This window comes from Cyprinus carpio, chromosome B14 (assembly GCF_018340385.1).
Source record: "Cyprinus carpio isolate SPL01 chromosome B14, ASM1834038v1, whole genome shotgun sequence".
Taxonomy (NCBI): Eukaryota; Metazoa; Chordata; class Actinopteri; order Cypriniformes; family Cyprinidae; genus Cyprinus; species Cyprinus carpio.
Window position 1 is genome coordinate 13,954,209 of NC_056610.1, and position 18,143 is coordinate 13,972,351.

Genomic DNA, 18,143 nt, shown 5'->3' on the forward strand with positions numbered 1-18,143 from the left:
ATTCAGACACTTTGACCTGACCATGTTTTGTTTATGTTTTTTCCTGAATTGCTAATGCTACCTTTTCACACCACAGACTGAACAAAATTAAGCATTGCTTGGTAAATAGTCAACAAAGTATTGATAGATGTGTAAATATTGTCATACTAACAACTGTCTGAAGTTTTGGTTGATTGTAGTCCATTACATACATTTCTATGTTATCTAAGTTATCTAACATTATCAAGATGAATTTGTTCTTAGAAAGTTTAACTTTGAGTTCTTGTCATATTTTATTACTATTTTCTAAACTATAGCAAATAAACTGTGATAATGTGAGAAATGTTGTAGGTGTCTGAATAAATTTTGGTTTGATTGTATATTTATTTTTTACAGTGAAGACTTAAGCAGTGCTACTGTGCTTTACATTTAATTATTCGGTTTCTGTACCTGGTCACAAACTTGAATAAACTAAAACATTGTGTAAATACCACAAATAAATAAATAGAACAAACATACAAATTAAACAATTTCAAACAGGGCCCACTGTTACAACCTGCACCGGGGCCCCACAAACCCCAGCTACGGCCCTGCTCTGGGGTCTAAGGGGGTTTTGGGGGCCTGGAGAAGTTTTGACATACCCTGACTTTTGTGCTTTTTTTCAGTTGCTTATAAACATATACATGGCTAAAGAATGAAAACACTATATTCAGTACAAACTGGGCTACAATAATATGTAAATAGCATGTATGTACATGATTGTGTTTTTTGAGAAAACAATGTTTATGTGTGGTTAGTGAAAAACTAAAATTTTAGTCACTGAAATAAGGTCAAAAAACACATAAATAACATAAATTCACAAGACTGTCAAACATGGACATTGTAGCCTAGAATTTTTGCTTCAAAAATGTTCGCTCACAGAAAACAATAGATTAATTTAAATTTTCTAAGACACTTTTTGTTTCGATATGCGAGTAGGCATGATTGACCATGAATATTAGTGTGATTCACACCTGAGAAGACAAAGGCCCGCATAATGAGCTGCATAATGAGCCTTTCAGCCAGGTGTGTGACTGAGAGGGAAGAGTTACAATAAAGAATGTGAGGACAAAATATTTGAATATATATTTTCATGTTTATAGTTTATTTAGAAAATATTTAAATTTCCCACAAAATAACCTGAGATTCACTTGTGAGTGCAGTTAAACAGTTTATTAGGAACAATCAAAGCTGACTTTCAAAGCTGAATTTTTAGCATCATTACTCCAGTCACACAATCCTTCAGAAATCATTCTAATATTATGATTTGCTACTCAAAAAACATTTATTGTTATTATTATTATTATTATTATTATTATTATTATTATTATTTTTATTATTAATAATAATGTTGAAAAGAGATGAGAATAATTTTTTTCAGGTTTTTTTTTATGATGAATTGAAAGAACAGCATTGTTTGTAACCATGATTATTGTATTTATCATCACTCGTGTGCTAAATAAAAGTTTTAATTTTATTTACCAAAATTGTATATATATATATATATATATATATATATATATATATATATATATATATATATATATATATATATATATATATACAATATATATCTATATATATATATATATATGTATATATATATATTTAGCATTAAAAATTTCTATATATACTGACTCCAACCTTTTAAATGGTATAGTGAATATTGTTACACTTGGAGTAAGACTGGAGTAATGATGCTGAAAATTTAGCTTTGATCACAGGAATAAATTAAATTGTAAAATATCTTCAAATAGAAAGCAGTTATTTTAAATAGTAAAAATATTTCACAATATAACTGCTTTAGCAAATGCAACTTTATGTATTTTGGATCAAATAAATACAGGCTTGGCAAGCAGAAGAGAATTCTTTACAAATACATGAAAAATCTTACAGTTCAAAAACTTTTGACTGGTATTGTATCATGTTGAAATATATAAATCAAAATCACATACCTGGCATTTCCAAAATATATATTGTTTATGTGCTCTGAAGGACATAATTTTTTGAATAGACTTTGAAGAACACGCTTGGTCTTAGCTGTGTTCCAGGTTCCTGAGTGGGCTGCTTATTTGCATTGGCTCGCTTTGCAACTGGTTCTTTTGCACTGTTATCCTTTATCTGAAATAAAAAGCAAGCATGCTATTTACACAAATAAACTGCATTATTAACATTATTGTGATGGTCACTGATACTAGTAGTAATTTATAGGGGGGAAAAAAACACAATTACCACATAGCACATTTATTATCAGTAATATTTTCAGCTTCCTTGATAGATTTATACCTCAGACGATCGCAAACACCAATGACGGGGTATAAAACATTCAAAATATTTACACCAGAGCAGTTATTCATGAACAGAAGCTTAGTTACATTCCTAAAAACACAAGCATGCTTTGTATGTGGGGCTATGCAATATATATATAGTTATAAACCGGCTTCTGTGTTAAGTTTTTCTTTACTAGGGCTCAAGTCATGCATGTTTCTCCTGGAGTGGGCCTTGAACTAACTACCACTGCTGCACAACAGCTTCCTCAATTATTCACAGGAACTGAACTGAAATGTGCTTTTGAGACTCCGGTGGGCCGGAAACACACAAAACCGCAAACATTTTTTTGTAATGGTTGCAGATACAGTTGTTAATAAACAACACATTTGTAACAGTAACTGTATCGACCATCTGCTTCCACCTATTTTTATTTTTATTTTATTATTATTATTATTAAATATTCATGTTTTGGCAAGCCAAGATGAGTTGCTTGTTTTGCAAAATAAGTTGCACAAATTGTACAAGCATAAATACAACAAGGTAAATAGTAGTACCTAAATAATTTCCACAAAAATCAATCAACTTATAGTTTTTAAATGCAATTATTGTTATTATTATTATTACTACTGCTTCTTATTATTACTCTTCTTTTGTTGATTCTGCATTAAGGATTTTGTTTTCAAACATTGTTTTAAATGGACTTTGGCACCACCTAGTGTTTGCACTTTACATTTGAAATGTGTATCTCATACTTTTCTAACTGACAAATGTATGTTGGGGTTAATAAAAGACATCCGTATCGATCTGCTGTTCAACACTGTTTGCTTTCTCAGTGTTACTTCAGAGATTTTGATGAGCCAAAGTGGATAAACTGGGTCATGTACACAGTGATTCCACATTTCTCCTTATCGAGCATGATGCATTTGATGAGTAGTTTTTGAATGAACTTTGAAGTTGGCTTTAAAAAGACTTGTCTGAATGTTAGAAGTGTTTGTAAAAGCTGGAAGTTTGAAAGTTTAGATGTTGATAGCATGATTTAACAGATTGTTGGCATGATTACCATGTTGCTAAACTGTTTCTAGTATGATTAGCATGTTGCTAGCATCTTTCTAGCATTATTAACATGTTGCTAGCATGTTTTAGCATTATTAACATGTTGTTGGCATGTTGTTAGCATGTTTTTAGCATGATTTAACATCCCAGGATAATAGTGATAAACAGCTTTAACACTCTATAAGTCTGTACTGAAGTTTTGACCCCCTCAATGAAAGTCTATATGGGACTCATCATAGATTTGATCATCTGTTTAATGAAAATCACAAGTTTGATCACCCTTAAGAAAAATAAGTTATTCAAGTGTGTTATTAGTATACTTCTTTTAAACTAAAAATAGGAAAGTATGCTTTTAGTTTACTTTTTATGTACCTCTCAGAAATGGGCTTTATGTACTTCTCAGAAATATACTTAAAATGACATTTAAGTATACTTGACTTATACTTACAAAAAAAGTCTAAATATATTTGAACTATACTTGTGCTCCTAGAATCCGTGTTTTCATTGCTATACGGTAGAGGGCGCTAGAACACATCTTCTGTACAGAATTTCCAAAAAAAAAAAAAAAAAAAACACAAGTGAAGAATAAAAAGAAACAACAGATATTAACAGATGTAACACGATCATCTGACATGAAACAGCATCAAAACTGTAACGTTATGGAATAAAATGTAGACCGATGAAGAGGTAATAATAACAGTCAAGCTTTGGGTTGTTGATCGACTCCATCTGTTTTGATTATCATTCTGAATCCAATTCATAGTCCTTTTTCAGCTTTTTGTTCAAAATGATATTTCTTTCTTTCTTTTTTTTTTATTTTTTTTTTTTCTTTTTTTTTAATGAAACTTACCCACATTAAAGTGTTTAAAAAAAGAATGCATGAAGCTAGAATAAAAATTTTTTGTTTACAAGCAGATACCCTGTTCTTTCTTTGGATGTTTTGTATGTTCAGATATTCATATAACAAAATATATAAAAATTAAAATCTAAATAGGGACATAGTAGTATACTTAAAGTATGATGTAAAGTTCACTTAAAGAAAACTTATAAGTATACTTGCAGTATAAAACTGCTAAACTAGTAGTTTACTGAGACTATACTTCAAAGTGTAAAAAGTATTTAATTAGTAAACTGTCAGCATACTTATAACTTTACTCAAAGTTTGCTACAGTATACTTTTATATACTAGAAAGTGGGCCAATTTAGTCCCAAGGAGTATTGAAACAGTACACTTACAAGTATACTACTAGAACACTGATATTTGTATACTTGCTACATAAAGTATACTTAAAAATATAATTGAACTTTACTTAAGTATACTTAATAAAATAAACTTGAAGTATACTACTTTTGGGTAAGGGTAGTTAGAGAAGATATAGCAACCCGAGGCAGACCAGTCTGAAGGTCTGACCCAAGTTTGGGGGTTGTAGCTTGAAAGATGTAGGAGGACATAGATTTAAAAAAAATTAGTGTCAGAGGAAAAAGTAGCAGCTTAAATAGCAGATCAGTCATTTGGCCAACTTAATTACTGTAGCTTATCACATTATCACATTTTAGATACTCTGGCTTAAGGCAAAAATCAGACCTTCCTCCCAAGATGACCAACCCACACTCTGGTTAGTCTAGGTAAGGTCAGATTTTCTCAGTTGGTGAGGGGTGCATGGGGAAAGAGCAAGCAATAATGCCTTAGTAAGCATACTAAATATGCAGTTATAAATCTTGAAAATGTGTAAAGATTCAAGTTTTTCTCAATCACTATTTTGTATCAGTATGTACTGTATGTTTTACAGTTATTATGGGGGCATATTTTCACCATAAAAAATTATGAGATATACTGAGAATTCTAATACCCCCCCCTTCTATGCCACAGAATAAAACTTACCATTCTATTAGGTAACTGAAGTGAAAATTTGAGGAACCATGTCCCCTCCTGTGTACAGAAGAGCACAAAGATCACTGTGTTTAGGGCCGCCTGGCATTAGGTGCATGTGTAAATTAAAGAAATCAAAAACAATTAATAAAAACTCTATCTCGCAGATGCTACTTGCACATCTCTGTGTAAATTTAAACATTCACTTGTAAGCAGTGCTGATTTAAACAGTAAAGTGTATGATGCACAAAAGCACAAACAACGAAAATGACAAAATAAATAAATAAATAATATAACATACAGAAACAGCATCATAGCCTCCTATCCAGAAAGGTTCTGAACTTGACACCAATAGCTTTGCGAAGGCATGTTCCTTGTTATTGCACAGAAGCAAGGTTCTCACCATGATTCAAGCACGGCACCTGAGGAGAATATGACATGAGGAGAAAGTTAATAAGTCTTCATAAAATTACAGTAAATAATAGGCTTCTTTTTTGTCAGTTCTTGCTGAATATTCCAACCTCTGCATCCTTCCAGGACTTTGGATTGTTAAAAAACCTTGAAGCATCTCTTTCCATGTTGACTCCACCCAGTCTCACAAGCTGTTACATGGAGATTTGGTTTGTATTATTGTCAGTTTAAGTGTTCTTAAATTAATTGCATTATATATCTATTATATATAAGGTGAGCTCAGGTAAAGTGGGCCACTTTGGTAAAACATCTATCTAGAAGTTTTTTTGTTTGTTTGTTTGTTTTTACTTTAAGGTCGGCTTTAATATTTCAATTTGAATACAGTTCATATAAAGTGTTATTTGCAAGATATATACCAATAAACATTTTGAGGTCATGTACTCCGAGAAATTTATTTTCAGGTAAAGTGTGCCATCCCTTATTTATCAAAAATTATTCACAATTTTAATTAAAAACACATGATTTATCAACACATATTATCAGACAAACATACTTAACAAACCCAAAAATATTGATAACCTACAGGTTATGAGTTAAATGAATCATGTGTAAATCCATATCTCAATTCATGTGTTAAATTCCAAACAACTGAAAGAACATGCAGTGTTGACATTAAATTTGATGAAATCTTAATATCAGAATATTCAGAAAACAGAATATTGATTAAAAATATAAAAATATATTAATGATGTGACTATAACACAAACAACAACGAATAGGCTAAAAACATTTTTTATAAGATTAACATTTAAAATGGTAATCAATTTTTAAATGTGTCCATATTTCAAAGTTTTATATTTAGCATCTATATATTTTTTCTCTCTCATCCTTTCTTCACTTCACAGATTGAACTTCATGCCTCGGCTTCCTTTCTATTCTCTCTTTCCTTTCTTCCATCTCTGACTTGAAATTCCTGACTGCAGTCTCATTTCTGGTTTCTGAAATAGTAAATTATACATGTAAACTATAAAATAACCAGTGAATGTCATATTATTTAATGAATTTGGGTATAATTACTTAAGGTTAAAGTTTGGCCCACTTAACCTGAAAAAAAACAAACAAACAAAACTCTGAAAGCAGTGACTGTAATTTGTTTGTGGTGGTGCCAGTTCCAGAACTGTGAACAGACAATTGCTTTGGCTCTTTTGACCCAGGCTGTCCATTCATGCTTTCTCAAGCCAACATCAAAATTTGTTGGAAATAAGTTGAGCTCTGAGACTAAATAAACTGAACATTTTATATAAAAAATTTTCTAATGCTCAAGGACAAATAATAAAACATTGAAGATATTTATGGATGCTCAGTAAATGCTGCAGAATGAATGATGTATCTCACCTGAAGCATTCAGAGCAAAGAGTAGACAGAGAGACATACAGACAATCCAGACCGCCATTGTTTCTCAAAGAACACTGGAATCAACCAGGAATACTGCACACCTGAATAAAAAACATCAGACAAAACACATATTTAAATGAATGAATGAAAAAATCTAAATATAATTTTGATGCTATTGTAAATAGTTTAATTTATGTTTTAATTTAGTGACACTAACAGAGAATGTGCAGTGTTTCAAAGCAGAGGTTTGAGTTTTTAAATGGCAGATGAACATGTTTACACAAACACCAACTATCAACCATATTACAAAAGCCTTCAACTGAAACATTTATCAGTGGATCATCAAGGTTACACAACAACACAACCTACACCCAAGATTGCAATCCTATGTTGCAGAATGTTGCATGATGAAAGTCTTGAAATAGAGCCTAAAATATGAATGATATAAATTTGCATGCATGAAAAGGGTTATTTTTCAAGTTAATTTTGTAAAGTTCTTTTTTGGTCTCCATAATAACCACATGCTGCCTAGTTAAACTGTGAGATGATGTCAAAAAATATTTTTAATCAGTTGTTTAATCAGTGTTCTCTATTTCTCCCTTGTTTTAGAGTAAACTGATGCTGATGAATAATCAAAGACCTTTTTTCTATTACTGATATACAGTAGCTGTGAAATAGGAAATGTTAAATAAATCCAGTATAGGGATTAGTACAGGTCCTTCTCAAAAAAATAGCATATTGTGATAAAAGTTCATTATTTTCCATAATGTAATGATAAAAATTAAACTTTCATATATTTTAGATTCATTGCACACCAACTGAAATATTTCAGGTCTTTTATTGTTTTAATACTGATGATTTTGGCATACAGCTCATAAAAACCCAAAATTCCTATCTCAAAAAAATTAACATATTTCATCCGACCAATAAAAGAAAAGTGTTTTTAATACAAAAAAGTCAACCTTCAAATAATTATGTTCAGTTATGCACTCAATACTTGGTCGGGAATCCTTTTGCAGAAATGACTGCTTCAATGCGGCGTGGCATGGAGGCAATCAGCCTGTGGCACTGCTGAGGTGTTATGGAGGCCCAGGATGCTTCGATAGCGGCCTTAAGCTTATCCAGAGTGTTGGGTCTTGCGTCTCTCAACTTTCTCTTCACAATATCCCACAGATTCTCTATGGGGTTCAGGTCAGGAGAGTTGGCAGGCCAATTGAGCACAGTAATACCATGGTCAGTAAACCATTTACCAGTGGTTTTGGCACTGTGAGCAGGTGCCAGGTCGTGCTGAAAAACGAAATCTTCATCTCCATAAAGCTTTTCAGCAGATGGAAGCATGAAGTGCTCCAAAATCTCCTGATAGCTAGCTGCATTGACCCTGCCCTTGATAAAAACACACTGGACCAACACCAGCAGCTGACATGGCACCCCAGAACATCACTGACTGTGGGTACTTGACACTGGACTTCAGGCATTTTGGCATTTCCTTCTCCCCAGTCTTCCTCCAGACTCTGGCACCTTGATTTCCGAATGACATGCAAAATTTGCTTTCATCCGAAAAAAAGTACTTTGTACCACTGAGCAACAGTCCAGTGCTGCTTTTCTGTAGCCCAGGTCAGGCACTTCTGCCACTGTTTCTGGTTCAAAAGCACACGCCTGTGCACGGTGGCTCTGGATGTTTCTACTCCAGACTCAGTCCACTGCTTCCGCAGGTCCCCCAAGGTCTGGAATCGGTTCTTCTCCACAATCTTCCTCAGGGTCCGGGTCACCTCTTCTCGTTGTGCAGCGTTTTTTGCCACACTTTTTCCTTCCCACATACTTCCCACTGAGGTGCCTTGATACAGCACTCTGGGAACAGCCTATTCGTTCAGAAATTTCTTTCTGTGTCTTACCCTCTCGCTTGAGGGTGTCAATGATGGCCTTCTGGTCAGCAGTCAGGTCGGCAGTCTTACCCATGATTGCGGTTTTGAGTAATGAACCAGGCTGGGAGTTTTTAAAAAGCCTCAGGAATCTTTTGCAGGTGTTTAGAGTTAATTAGCTGATTCAGATGATTAGGTTAATAGCTCGTTTAGAGAACCTTTTCATGATATGCTAATTTTTTGAGATAGGAATTTTGGGTTTTCATGAGCTGTATGCCAAAATCATCAGTATTAAAACAATAAAAGACCTGAAATATTTCAGTTGGTGTGCAATGAGTCTAAAATATATGAAAGTTTAATTTTATCATTACATTATGGAAAATAATGAACTTTTATCACAATATGCTAATTTTTTTAGAAGGACCTGTATATCTTTTTTTATTTTTTCTTATTGATTAGTTAGCTAATATGTTTAATTACAACATACCATTGTACTCTCTTTTAAGCTCTATTCCAACTTTTTGTGTCACTTATGTTCAAAGTAAAAGTAATGCTGTAGTCCTAATTTTTACTGTTGGTTGCCATTTTGAGATGTTACATTACTTATTTTATCTTGTGTTAGTGTGAAAAAAAAGAGACCATAAAATGATTATAGAATTATGCTTTTAGGTGTCACAGTCATTCACTTGTCTACTTAATGAAAAAAATAAAAATAAATTATTAGTCTATTATTCCGCCACTGAACATTTCTAAAAATATATAAAATAAGTCGAAGTAGCTCATTTTGTCTTTCAGTCAAGTTCTCACATGCTGCTTCATTTCACACACACAACGGCCCTCCTTTCAGAACATGGCAAATTATCCAATTGCCATCTGCTGCAAGAAAGAAAAAAATGTTGTTTTAATTTTGTTTTTAATTATTATTATTATATATTTTTTTGCATTATGCATACATTTATTATGCATGTTTATTTAGTATGGCAGACACTGAATTATTAGTATTTGAGACCTTGAATCACTGAAAATGTTTTTTTTTTTTTTTTTTTTAAAAATATGTCTGAATTCAACAAACTGGGGGGGGGGGGGGGGGGAGATGGATCGTATGATTTCATGAACATTAAAAGCAGTTGCTTTTGAAGTTCATCTCAAGGCAGTCCTCATTAAATTCGTTACTGGGCTCTCAAAGAACCCATATTTGGAAGTTAAATTTGGAAACATCACTCCAGAGCCAAACTCCCTCATGTGAAAAGAAAAATTTAAAAAGGTCATTTTATGACCACAGCATCACTGTAAAAAATTTCAAGCCATTTCAACTAATTATCATTTAGTAACAAATTCCACAGAAATGTTAGGTTCAGTCAATTTCTGTCTTCAAAGTGTTGCCTGAATTGTTATTTTTTAGTTGGCTCAACCTTTATTGAAATAGTTTTATAGTCCATTCAACTAAAATTATTTAATTGGTCAAACATTTAGAAAACTACAGCAAATTGTGTCAGTTAAAATGTAACCATTCACAACATTTGTTTCATATGTTACCTCAAATAAGATTTATTATTTGGGCATCATAAGAAATTGCTGTGGAACTAGTTATAATATTTTACATTGAGTTTAAGAAAATTACTACCTGGTGTCTATCAATCACTAAAACACTCACATTACAACACATAATAGCCTTTATTTAATAACAATCTGCATTTATAACATTTGTCATACAGACTAAACATGCAGGCTTAAAGGGATAGTTCACCTAAAAATGAAAATTTGCTCTTAATTGACTCACCCTCAAGCCATCCAGGATGTAATTAACTTTTTTTTCTTCAACTGAACAGAAAAGGAATTTTTTAGGTGAAAACATTGTCTTTAAAAAACACTGCAATTCATAAACTGCACGTCTCTGGCGGCTGGCTTTTGAGAGTCAAATAAACATATACAGACAAGACAAAAATACCAAAAACTCCTGAGGTACACATTAGCCGCATTTCAACTGTCGGGCCAAAAGCGGGGGTGCTAGTGCGTGCCAGGGCCAGTCGCGTTTCCACTGTCATTCTGGGGCTTGATTGTGCCTCGTCGGTGCTTCCTCGGGGCCAACAAGGTTTTTTGGCCCGATGAAAACCTTGGGCCGTCTGGAGAGCGTCAGCACCAGGGATCATTCCATAAAGCTAACAGCTATAACACCAGCATTAAAGACTTTTTAAAATAAGTTGAGCTCAAAACTCACTTTCAGTCAGCAGTGATTGTTTGAAATAACTTGATCCGATGTGAATTATGATCACCATACAAGACAGAAATATTTATAAGCGATGCAAAAGACTATGCATGCTAGCCGTTAACGTTACCATAGTAAACATGGTAAATGCGACCGCTTGTAGAAATCAGACGTCAGCTTCTTATTCTCTATCACAATTGTGTAATTATTTAGTAACATATTTTGTCTGTCATAAGTCTCATCTCGAGAGTTTAGCTCTGCATATGTCATAAAAATATAACAATGGTTTTTGTTTGGAAGCTTTTATAAAGATATAGAAATTATCATTCTTTCTAAATGTGATGTATGTACTGTGACTTAAAATAAACAGAAACAGACTCGTCTGAATAAGTAGGTAGGCCATGTTGATAATGCTTTATTTCTATGTGACTAATTTTCAATTCTGATAAATTAGCCTAATTCATTATGATCAATATTTCACTTATTACTGTAAAACATTGATGCTTTTGGATTTAAATATTTAACAAAGCATGCAAACAAACGGCCGCTTTTATCATGTTCGTCTTGTGATCGTGCTATAGTTCCAGTGACTTATTTCTAATTACTTTTCTGATAACTTCTCTTTGTTGGTGAAATGATTGGGTGGCGTGACGTTTCCTGAGAGACGTGTAAAGGGTGGTTTTTAGTGAAGGCAGCGGAGCTTCTGGCCTTACAGTGGAAATGCAGCATGATTTGGCCTCGGTGCTGCAGGTCCGAGGCTATTAGCCCCACCCGGCCCCTTTAAAGCACTGGCTCGCACTAGCTGTGCAGCGCAGTGTATGAATCACCAAGGATTACCGTTTCAGATAAAAATTTTCTTTACTGTTCTACTGAAGAAAAAAAAGTCACTGACATCTGGGATAGACTGAGGGTGAATAAAGTGACAGCAAATTTCCAATTTTTGGTGAGCTATCCATTTAAAGGGCTCCAGTTGTCAAAAACAACAATTTTTTTTTATTTCTTGCAAAAGATGGCATTTGAATAATTTGCCATGTTCTGAAAGGAGGGCCTTTGTGTGTGTGAAGTTGACTGAAGACAGTGTGAGCTACTTCGACCATTTTTATTTCTTTTTAAAAATGACCAGTAGAGAAATAAAAAATAATAATAATAGACTAATAAAAGTTTTTTTTTTTTTTCATTAGACAAGTGAATGACTGTGACACCTAAAAGCATAATTGTATAATCATTTTATGGTCTCTCTTTTCACACTAACTCAAGATAGAATAAGTAATCTAACATCTCAAAACGGCAACAAACAGTAAAATTAGGACTATAGCATTACTTTTACTTTGAACATAAGTGACACAAAAAGTTGGATGAGAGCTTAAAAGAGAGCACAATGGTATGTTATAATTAAATATATTAGCTAACTAATCAATAGTAAAAAATAAAAAAAGACTTGTCCCTGGACTGGATTTATTTAATTTTATTTCCTATTTCACAGCTACTGTATATCAGTAATAGAAAAAAAAGGTATTTACTTTATTCATCAGCATCAGTGTACTCTAAAACAAGGGAGAAAGAGAGAACACTGAACAATTGATTAAAAAATATTTTTTGACATCATCTCACAGTTTAACTAGGCAGCCTGTGGTTATTATGGAGACCAAAGAAGAACTTTACAAAATGAACTAAGTAAAAAAAAAAAAAAAAAAAAAAAAAAAAAAAAAAATATATATATATATATATATATCTATATATATATATATATATATATATATTATATATATATATATATATATATATATATACACACTTTTCATGCATGCTAATTTATATCATTCATATTTTGGGCTCTATTTCAAGACTTTCATCAAGCAACATTCTGCAACATATTGCAATCTTGGGTGTAGGTTGTGTCGTTGTGTAACCTTGATGATCCACTGATAAATGTTTCAGTTGAAGGCTTTCGTAATATGGTTGATAGTTGGTGTTTGTGTAAACATGTTCATCTGCTGTTTAAAAATTTAAACCTTTTCTTTGAAACACATTGAATTCTCTGTTAGTGTGACTAAATTTATACATCAATTAAAATATTTACAATAGCATCAAAATTATATATTTAGATATTTTCATTCATTCATTGAAACGTGTGTTCTGTCTGTGTTTTTATTTATTTTCTATTCAGGTACATAGGTGTCGCTAGGCCATTTATAGGGGGGCTATAGCCATCTTTCAGCGCATTCTTTTTCACTCCGCAGACCGCGGCGGTGCAGAGCGAGAAACAGTGGCAAGGTGTGTGTTCATCCATAGATTGTTATAATATCTGCATCTGCACAGTTCTTTGTGATAAATCCAGTTTACAAAATATCATGGGGGAGCAATAATCGATTCCCCATCTACTGTAGTCTAAGTTTTCACTGCGTACATCCCTCATCACACCACAGCTGTTTCCTCCAGCAAAAATCAAGCACATATAAATGCATATGTGGCGCACAAAGGTTTTTGTTTTATGTTTTGTTAATTTGGACTATAATTACAAAGGTGGTGGATTCCCAGAAACCACTGGACAGCCATCTCCTTGTAACACCGACTACCCCACCCTGGGAATTTCACCCGGGGAGATAATGGTCCAATAAGGACACAGGTTCGTTCCCACAAGGATAAGGCAGAGACGTGAATGTAAAGAAAAATAATAATGATACTTTATTTATAAAGTGTATAAAAGCAGTTCCACACACACACAGCTCAACTTAAATGATTGTTTCTCCATGATAACATACCCAGATGCAGCAAAGCAGTCATCGGCCAACGCTTGCCTTGTTGGGCTCAAAGATACATAACGCTGGGAAAGATAAAAAAGCTAGTGTCCAAAATTGCAGCAATAGCCACCAGTCAACACGCTCCCCAACAATGCAGGAAACATTCCTTATACACACACCCGTACCTATAGCGCACCTGAATCTAATTAGGCACTTGACATTTGAGGCAGAGGCCTGTATGAGGGTTCGTCACATGTCCATCGCCGATCACACATTTTTTATTTATTTGATTATTTGGAAGGGGAAGCTCTGGAAGAAATTCGATTATCGCATAGCAACAGAGCAGGAAGACCCCGAGAAATAATTTTTGCATTGCGCAAATTGTACGGGTGTTCCCAGTCCCTATGTGGCTTTACAGGAAGCATTTTTTTCCTAGGAGACAGCATGAAGGAGAAACCCTATTGATGTTTTTTCTGGCACTCATGGGTCTGCTAGAGAGGGTTAAACGGCGGTCGCCCAGTGGTTTGCCAAATGCTGTCTCTTTATTGTGGGATCAATTTGTTGAACGTGTGAGAGAATTAAAACAGCTCATTTGTTGTCAGCCAAATTCCACCCTGCTGGAAGTGCGAAGTGAAGCTATGCCATGGGAACAAGAAGGGACCCCGGGGGGCTCTAGGGGCCGTAGCCATTCAGTTAGCCTATTATTGTTGGTCGTATCCACATTAACTACACTGCATTCCAAATTATTATGCAAGTGACATATCAATAGGATTTCGATACAATAAAGAGTCGGATTTTTGTTTGTGTTGTTTTTCACATCTTTTTAGAAAACTGTATCAATCTCAGACAGGTTTGGTCAATAGTTTGGCAGGTCTTCTTAGGTAAATGGAAACCCTGCCTAAATGGAAACAAAGAGGTTGTTCCACATTATTAAACAAGTCACAGTTCTGATGAAATATGGTGAGGAAGAAAGATCTTTCCGAAGATGAAAAGTATGAAACAATGCAATGTCTTGCAAAACGCATCAAAACAAACAATATTTCATAAAAAAGCTAATTGAAATGATTGAACTGTCAAAAGATTTGTGAGGGACTTAGAGCACAGAAGATCTTGGTCAGATAAAGATTTATTAAGGAAGTTTCTGTCAAACAAATGAACTGTATTGTAATGCCAGCTGTAAAAAAGCCACTGCAGGTGTTTGAAGCTACTGGAGTCTCAAGATCCTCTCCATGCAGACTGACAGTTGTTGTGTAAAGTTGCGTTTCAGTCACTGCTAACCAAAACCTCACAAAGAGAAACCTGCACAGTGGCTGTAGAAACTTGACTTGTTTTAAAATAGTTTTATTCACTTACGAAAGCTGCAGTACAATGGATGGTCCAGATAAATGGATTTCTGATAGTTGATGAATGGTCATCCTATTCCAATGAGACTGAAACTTCAGCAAGGAGGCGGGTGGGTGATGATTTGGGGTTGGAATATTGGGAAGTGAGATGTAAGGTCATTTAAGGATGTCAAAATGACTTCTGAAAGATATGTGGAGTTCATAACTGACCATTTTTCTGATGTGGTATAAAATGAAGAATAGTGCTCTTGGAAATAAAAGGATTTTCGTGTAGGGACAACACACACTATCCCATGCTGCATAAATACCATTGTGCTAAACAGTTTGAAAATGTGTTTCTACACCCACTGTGCATGTTTCTCTTTGTGAGGTTTAGTTAGCAGTAACTGAAACACAACTTTACACAAAACTGCCAGTCTGCATGGAGATAATCTTGAGACTCCAATAGCTTCAAACACCTGTCTGCTGCTCAGCAGTGGCTTTTTCAACAGCTGGCATTACAATACAGTTCATTTGTTTGACAGAAAACTTCCTTAATCTGACCAAGATCTTCCGTGCTCTAAGTCACTCACAAATCTTTTGACAGTTCAAATCATTTCTATTTGCTTTTCGCGAAATATTGTTTGTTTTGATGCCTTTTGCAAGACATTGCATTGTTTCATACTTTTCATCTTCAGGAAGATCTTTCTTCCTCACCATATTTCATAAGAACTGCGACTTGCTTAATAATGTGGAACAACCTCTTTAAGTAGGGTTTCCATTTACCTAAGAAGACCTGGCAAACTATTGACCAAACCTGTCTGAGATTGATACCAGTTATCTAAAAAGATGTGAAAAACAACACAAACAAAAATCTGACTCTTTATTGTACCGATATCCTATTGATATGTCACTTGCATAATAATTTGGAATGCAGTGTAGGCAGCTATTCCTGCTACACGTACTTTATAAAATGATCATGTTGCCATTTTCATTTAAAATTTTAATTTTCAATATAATACATATTCCAGTGCATGTGGCAAAGATGTTTGCATACTTGAGCTAAGGAAAGAGGGTTGTACTAGAAATGGAAACAGTAAAATTGTGTGTTTGTACAGTACATAGGTCATCTGCCTAGGTATATCAGGTGATGCAGATTAGAGTGAGACTAGCCATTTGTACAAGTGACTGCCATATGGTAATGGAGTGCCACTAGCACAGTGTTTCGGTACAGCATGGGGGAATGAATCTGAGAAGCCCCAGTGTGTGGACCGCCTGCAGTTAAAGAAGATTTTAATAGTTTTTTTATAAACTGTTTGATGTGACCAGTATGCAAGTCTGATAACCAGCTATTGTGGAGAGTTTGTCAGTCACTGTTTTCCTTGCCTCCAGATAATGTTAATGATTAAGTGTTTGTTGCGTGTTAGCCAGAAGCATCGCTCTGTGAACGCGTTGAGAAGCACTAAGTGGGAGAGACTCGTTTTCTTGTTGTGTTCTTTGTATTTTGCTTTGTGTATATCGTATTGTATTTTGCTCATTTGGTTACTGACAATGGTATAATCCTTATAATCCTTTTTTAATCCTTATAAAAATCTTTATTGTGTAATGGCATGGGGCCATTAATGTTTATCACAGAAGTGTGCCGATTGCAGTGTATCACGCGAACGACGACGGACAGAAAGGCAGGAGACATATAAGAGAGTGGGGGGATGAGCGACAGGTGGGGGAGAATCAGCTTGTGATCTGCGCACCCCTGCTGTGAGATCAGCGCTGATTGCCCAGACCACGAGCTACCGAACATGATAGGACAACCCAGACCACAGGAGAAGCCGAGAAGACACCCTGCACCGTGACAATGCAACATAAGATTGCAGTCTTGTATAGTGTATAGTGTAGGTTGTTTTGTGTGACCCTGATGATTAAATTATTCACCTTGTAAAATTTTTGTAATATGGTTGATAGTGTTTTTCTTTCTTTCTTTTTCTTTCTTTTTTTTTTTTTAAGTAGCTAGACATTTATTCATCTGCCATCAGTGGCGGAGCCAGGATGTTTTCATAGGGGTGGACAGGGAGGGGGCAGCAACGAGTCTGTGGTGGCACAGAAATCTTTATTATTTTAACAGAAAAATGTGTTTGACTATAATGTACTGGACTGTTTTAGTTCCTAAAACACAACTGAGTACAATTAATGTCTACTTAACTGTAACTGTGATTATTCCTCACCTCCAGGTATTTTAATAAAGGGGTTCACTATAGCTTTATTGCTCATTCAGCTTCTCAAAACTCCCAAATGCTTGCTCTCCAACATTGCATACTCATGAATGAGGCATGCAGATAAAAAATAAAATATGTAAAAAAGGCCGGAAGTCAACAGTAGACATAAATGCCACAATATAATTTAATAATTAAATTTTCGCATATTTTCTAGTATAAGTGCACTGTGCTCACATTTATTTGTGCATTAAATTACAAAAAAAAAAAAGCATATCAACTTGTGCCTTATATTGTGATCTCGAATTTGCAGAATATATTTTGCATTTGAGAGACGTTCTTGTTGTGTGCTGCGTATACAGTACATGCACAGTTTGCAGCTTTAATCACCTTTTTGGTAATTTCATAAATTAGCTGACGACGGAAATAGGTGCTCATATTTCTTGTGCGGGTTATTTATGATGCCGTGAGCACAGTAAAACGGCTGATGGGACAGGAAAGTGTGTTTTACTGACATAGTCTAAACATCTCATCAGACTGCAGTTCACAGTTGTTCTACTGAAGCTCATTTGGCAGCTGGAGCTTTTCCGCACTCGCTTTTGAGGTGAAGCTGAAGTACGCATCTGAAAATTCTCCTATTTGATGTGGTTATAAAGAGATACGGTGGTTCCACATCTTAATAAATGTATTTCTTGTCAAGAAAAAAGGGTACACAAACTGCAGTTTTGAGTGGTGTGGCCAAAGGTGTGGCCAAGCTTAGGTCAGTGGTGGCAGTGGTCCCATTTGG

General features: G+C 34.5%; 1 protein-coding gene across 1 annotated transcript in view; it reads right to left on the bottom strand.

Moving 5' to 3' along the window:
• Nucleotides 1–7,304, bottom strand: part of LOC109045278 (galactose-specific lectin nattectin-like) — a 66,945-nt gene extending 59,641 nt beyond the window's left edge. Inside the window, exons 1-2 of the mRNA XM_042738184.1 lie at nucleotides 7,236–7,304; nucleotides 7,019–7,119 (exon numbers count right to left, since the gene is read on the bottom strand). Coding sequence (XP_042594118.1) covers nucleotides 7,019–7,076 — 58 coding nt within the window. The 5' untranslated portion in view covers nucleotides 7,077–7,119; nucleotides 7,236–7,304. The remainder of the gene's footprint in view (nucleotides 1–7,018; nucleotides 7,120–7,235) is intronic.
• Nucleotides 7,305–18,143: the final 10,839 nt, after the last annotated feature.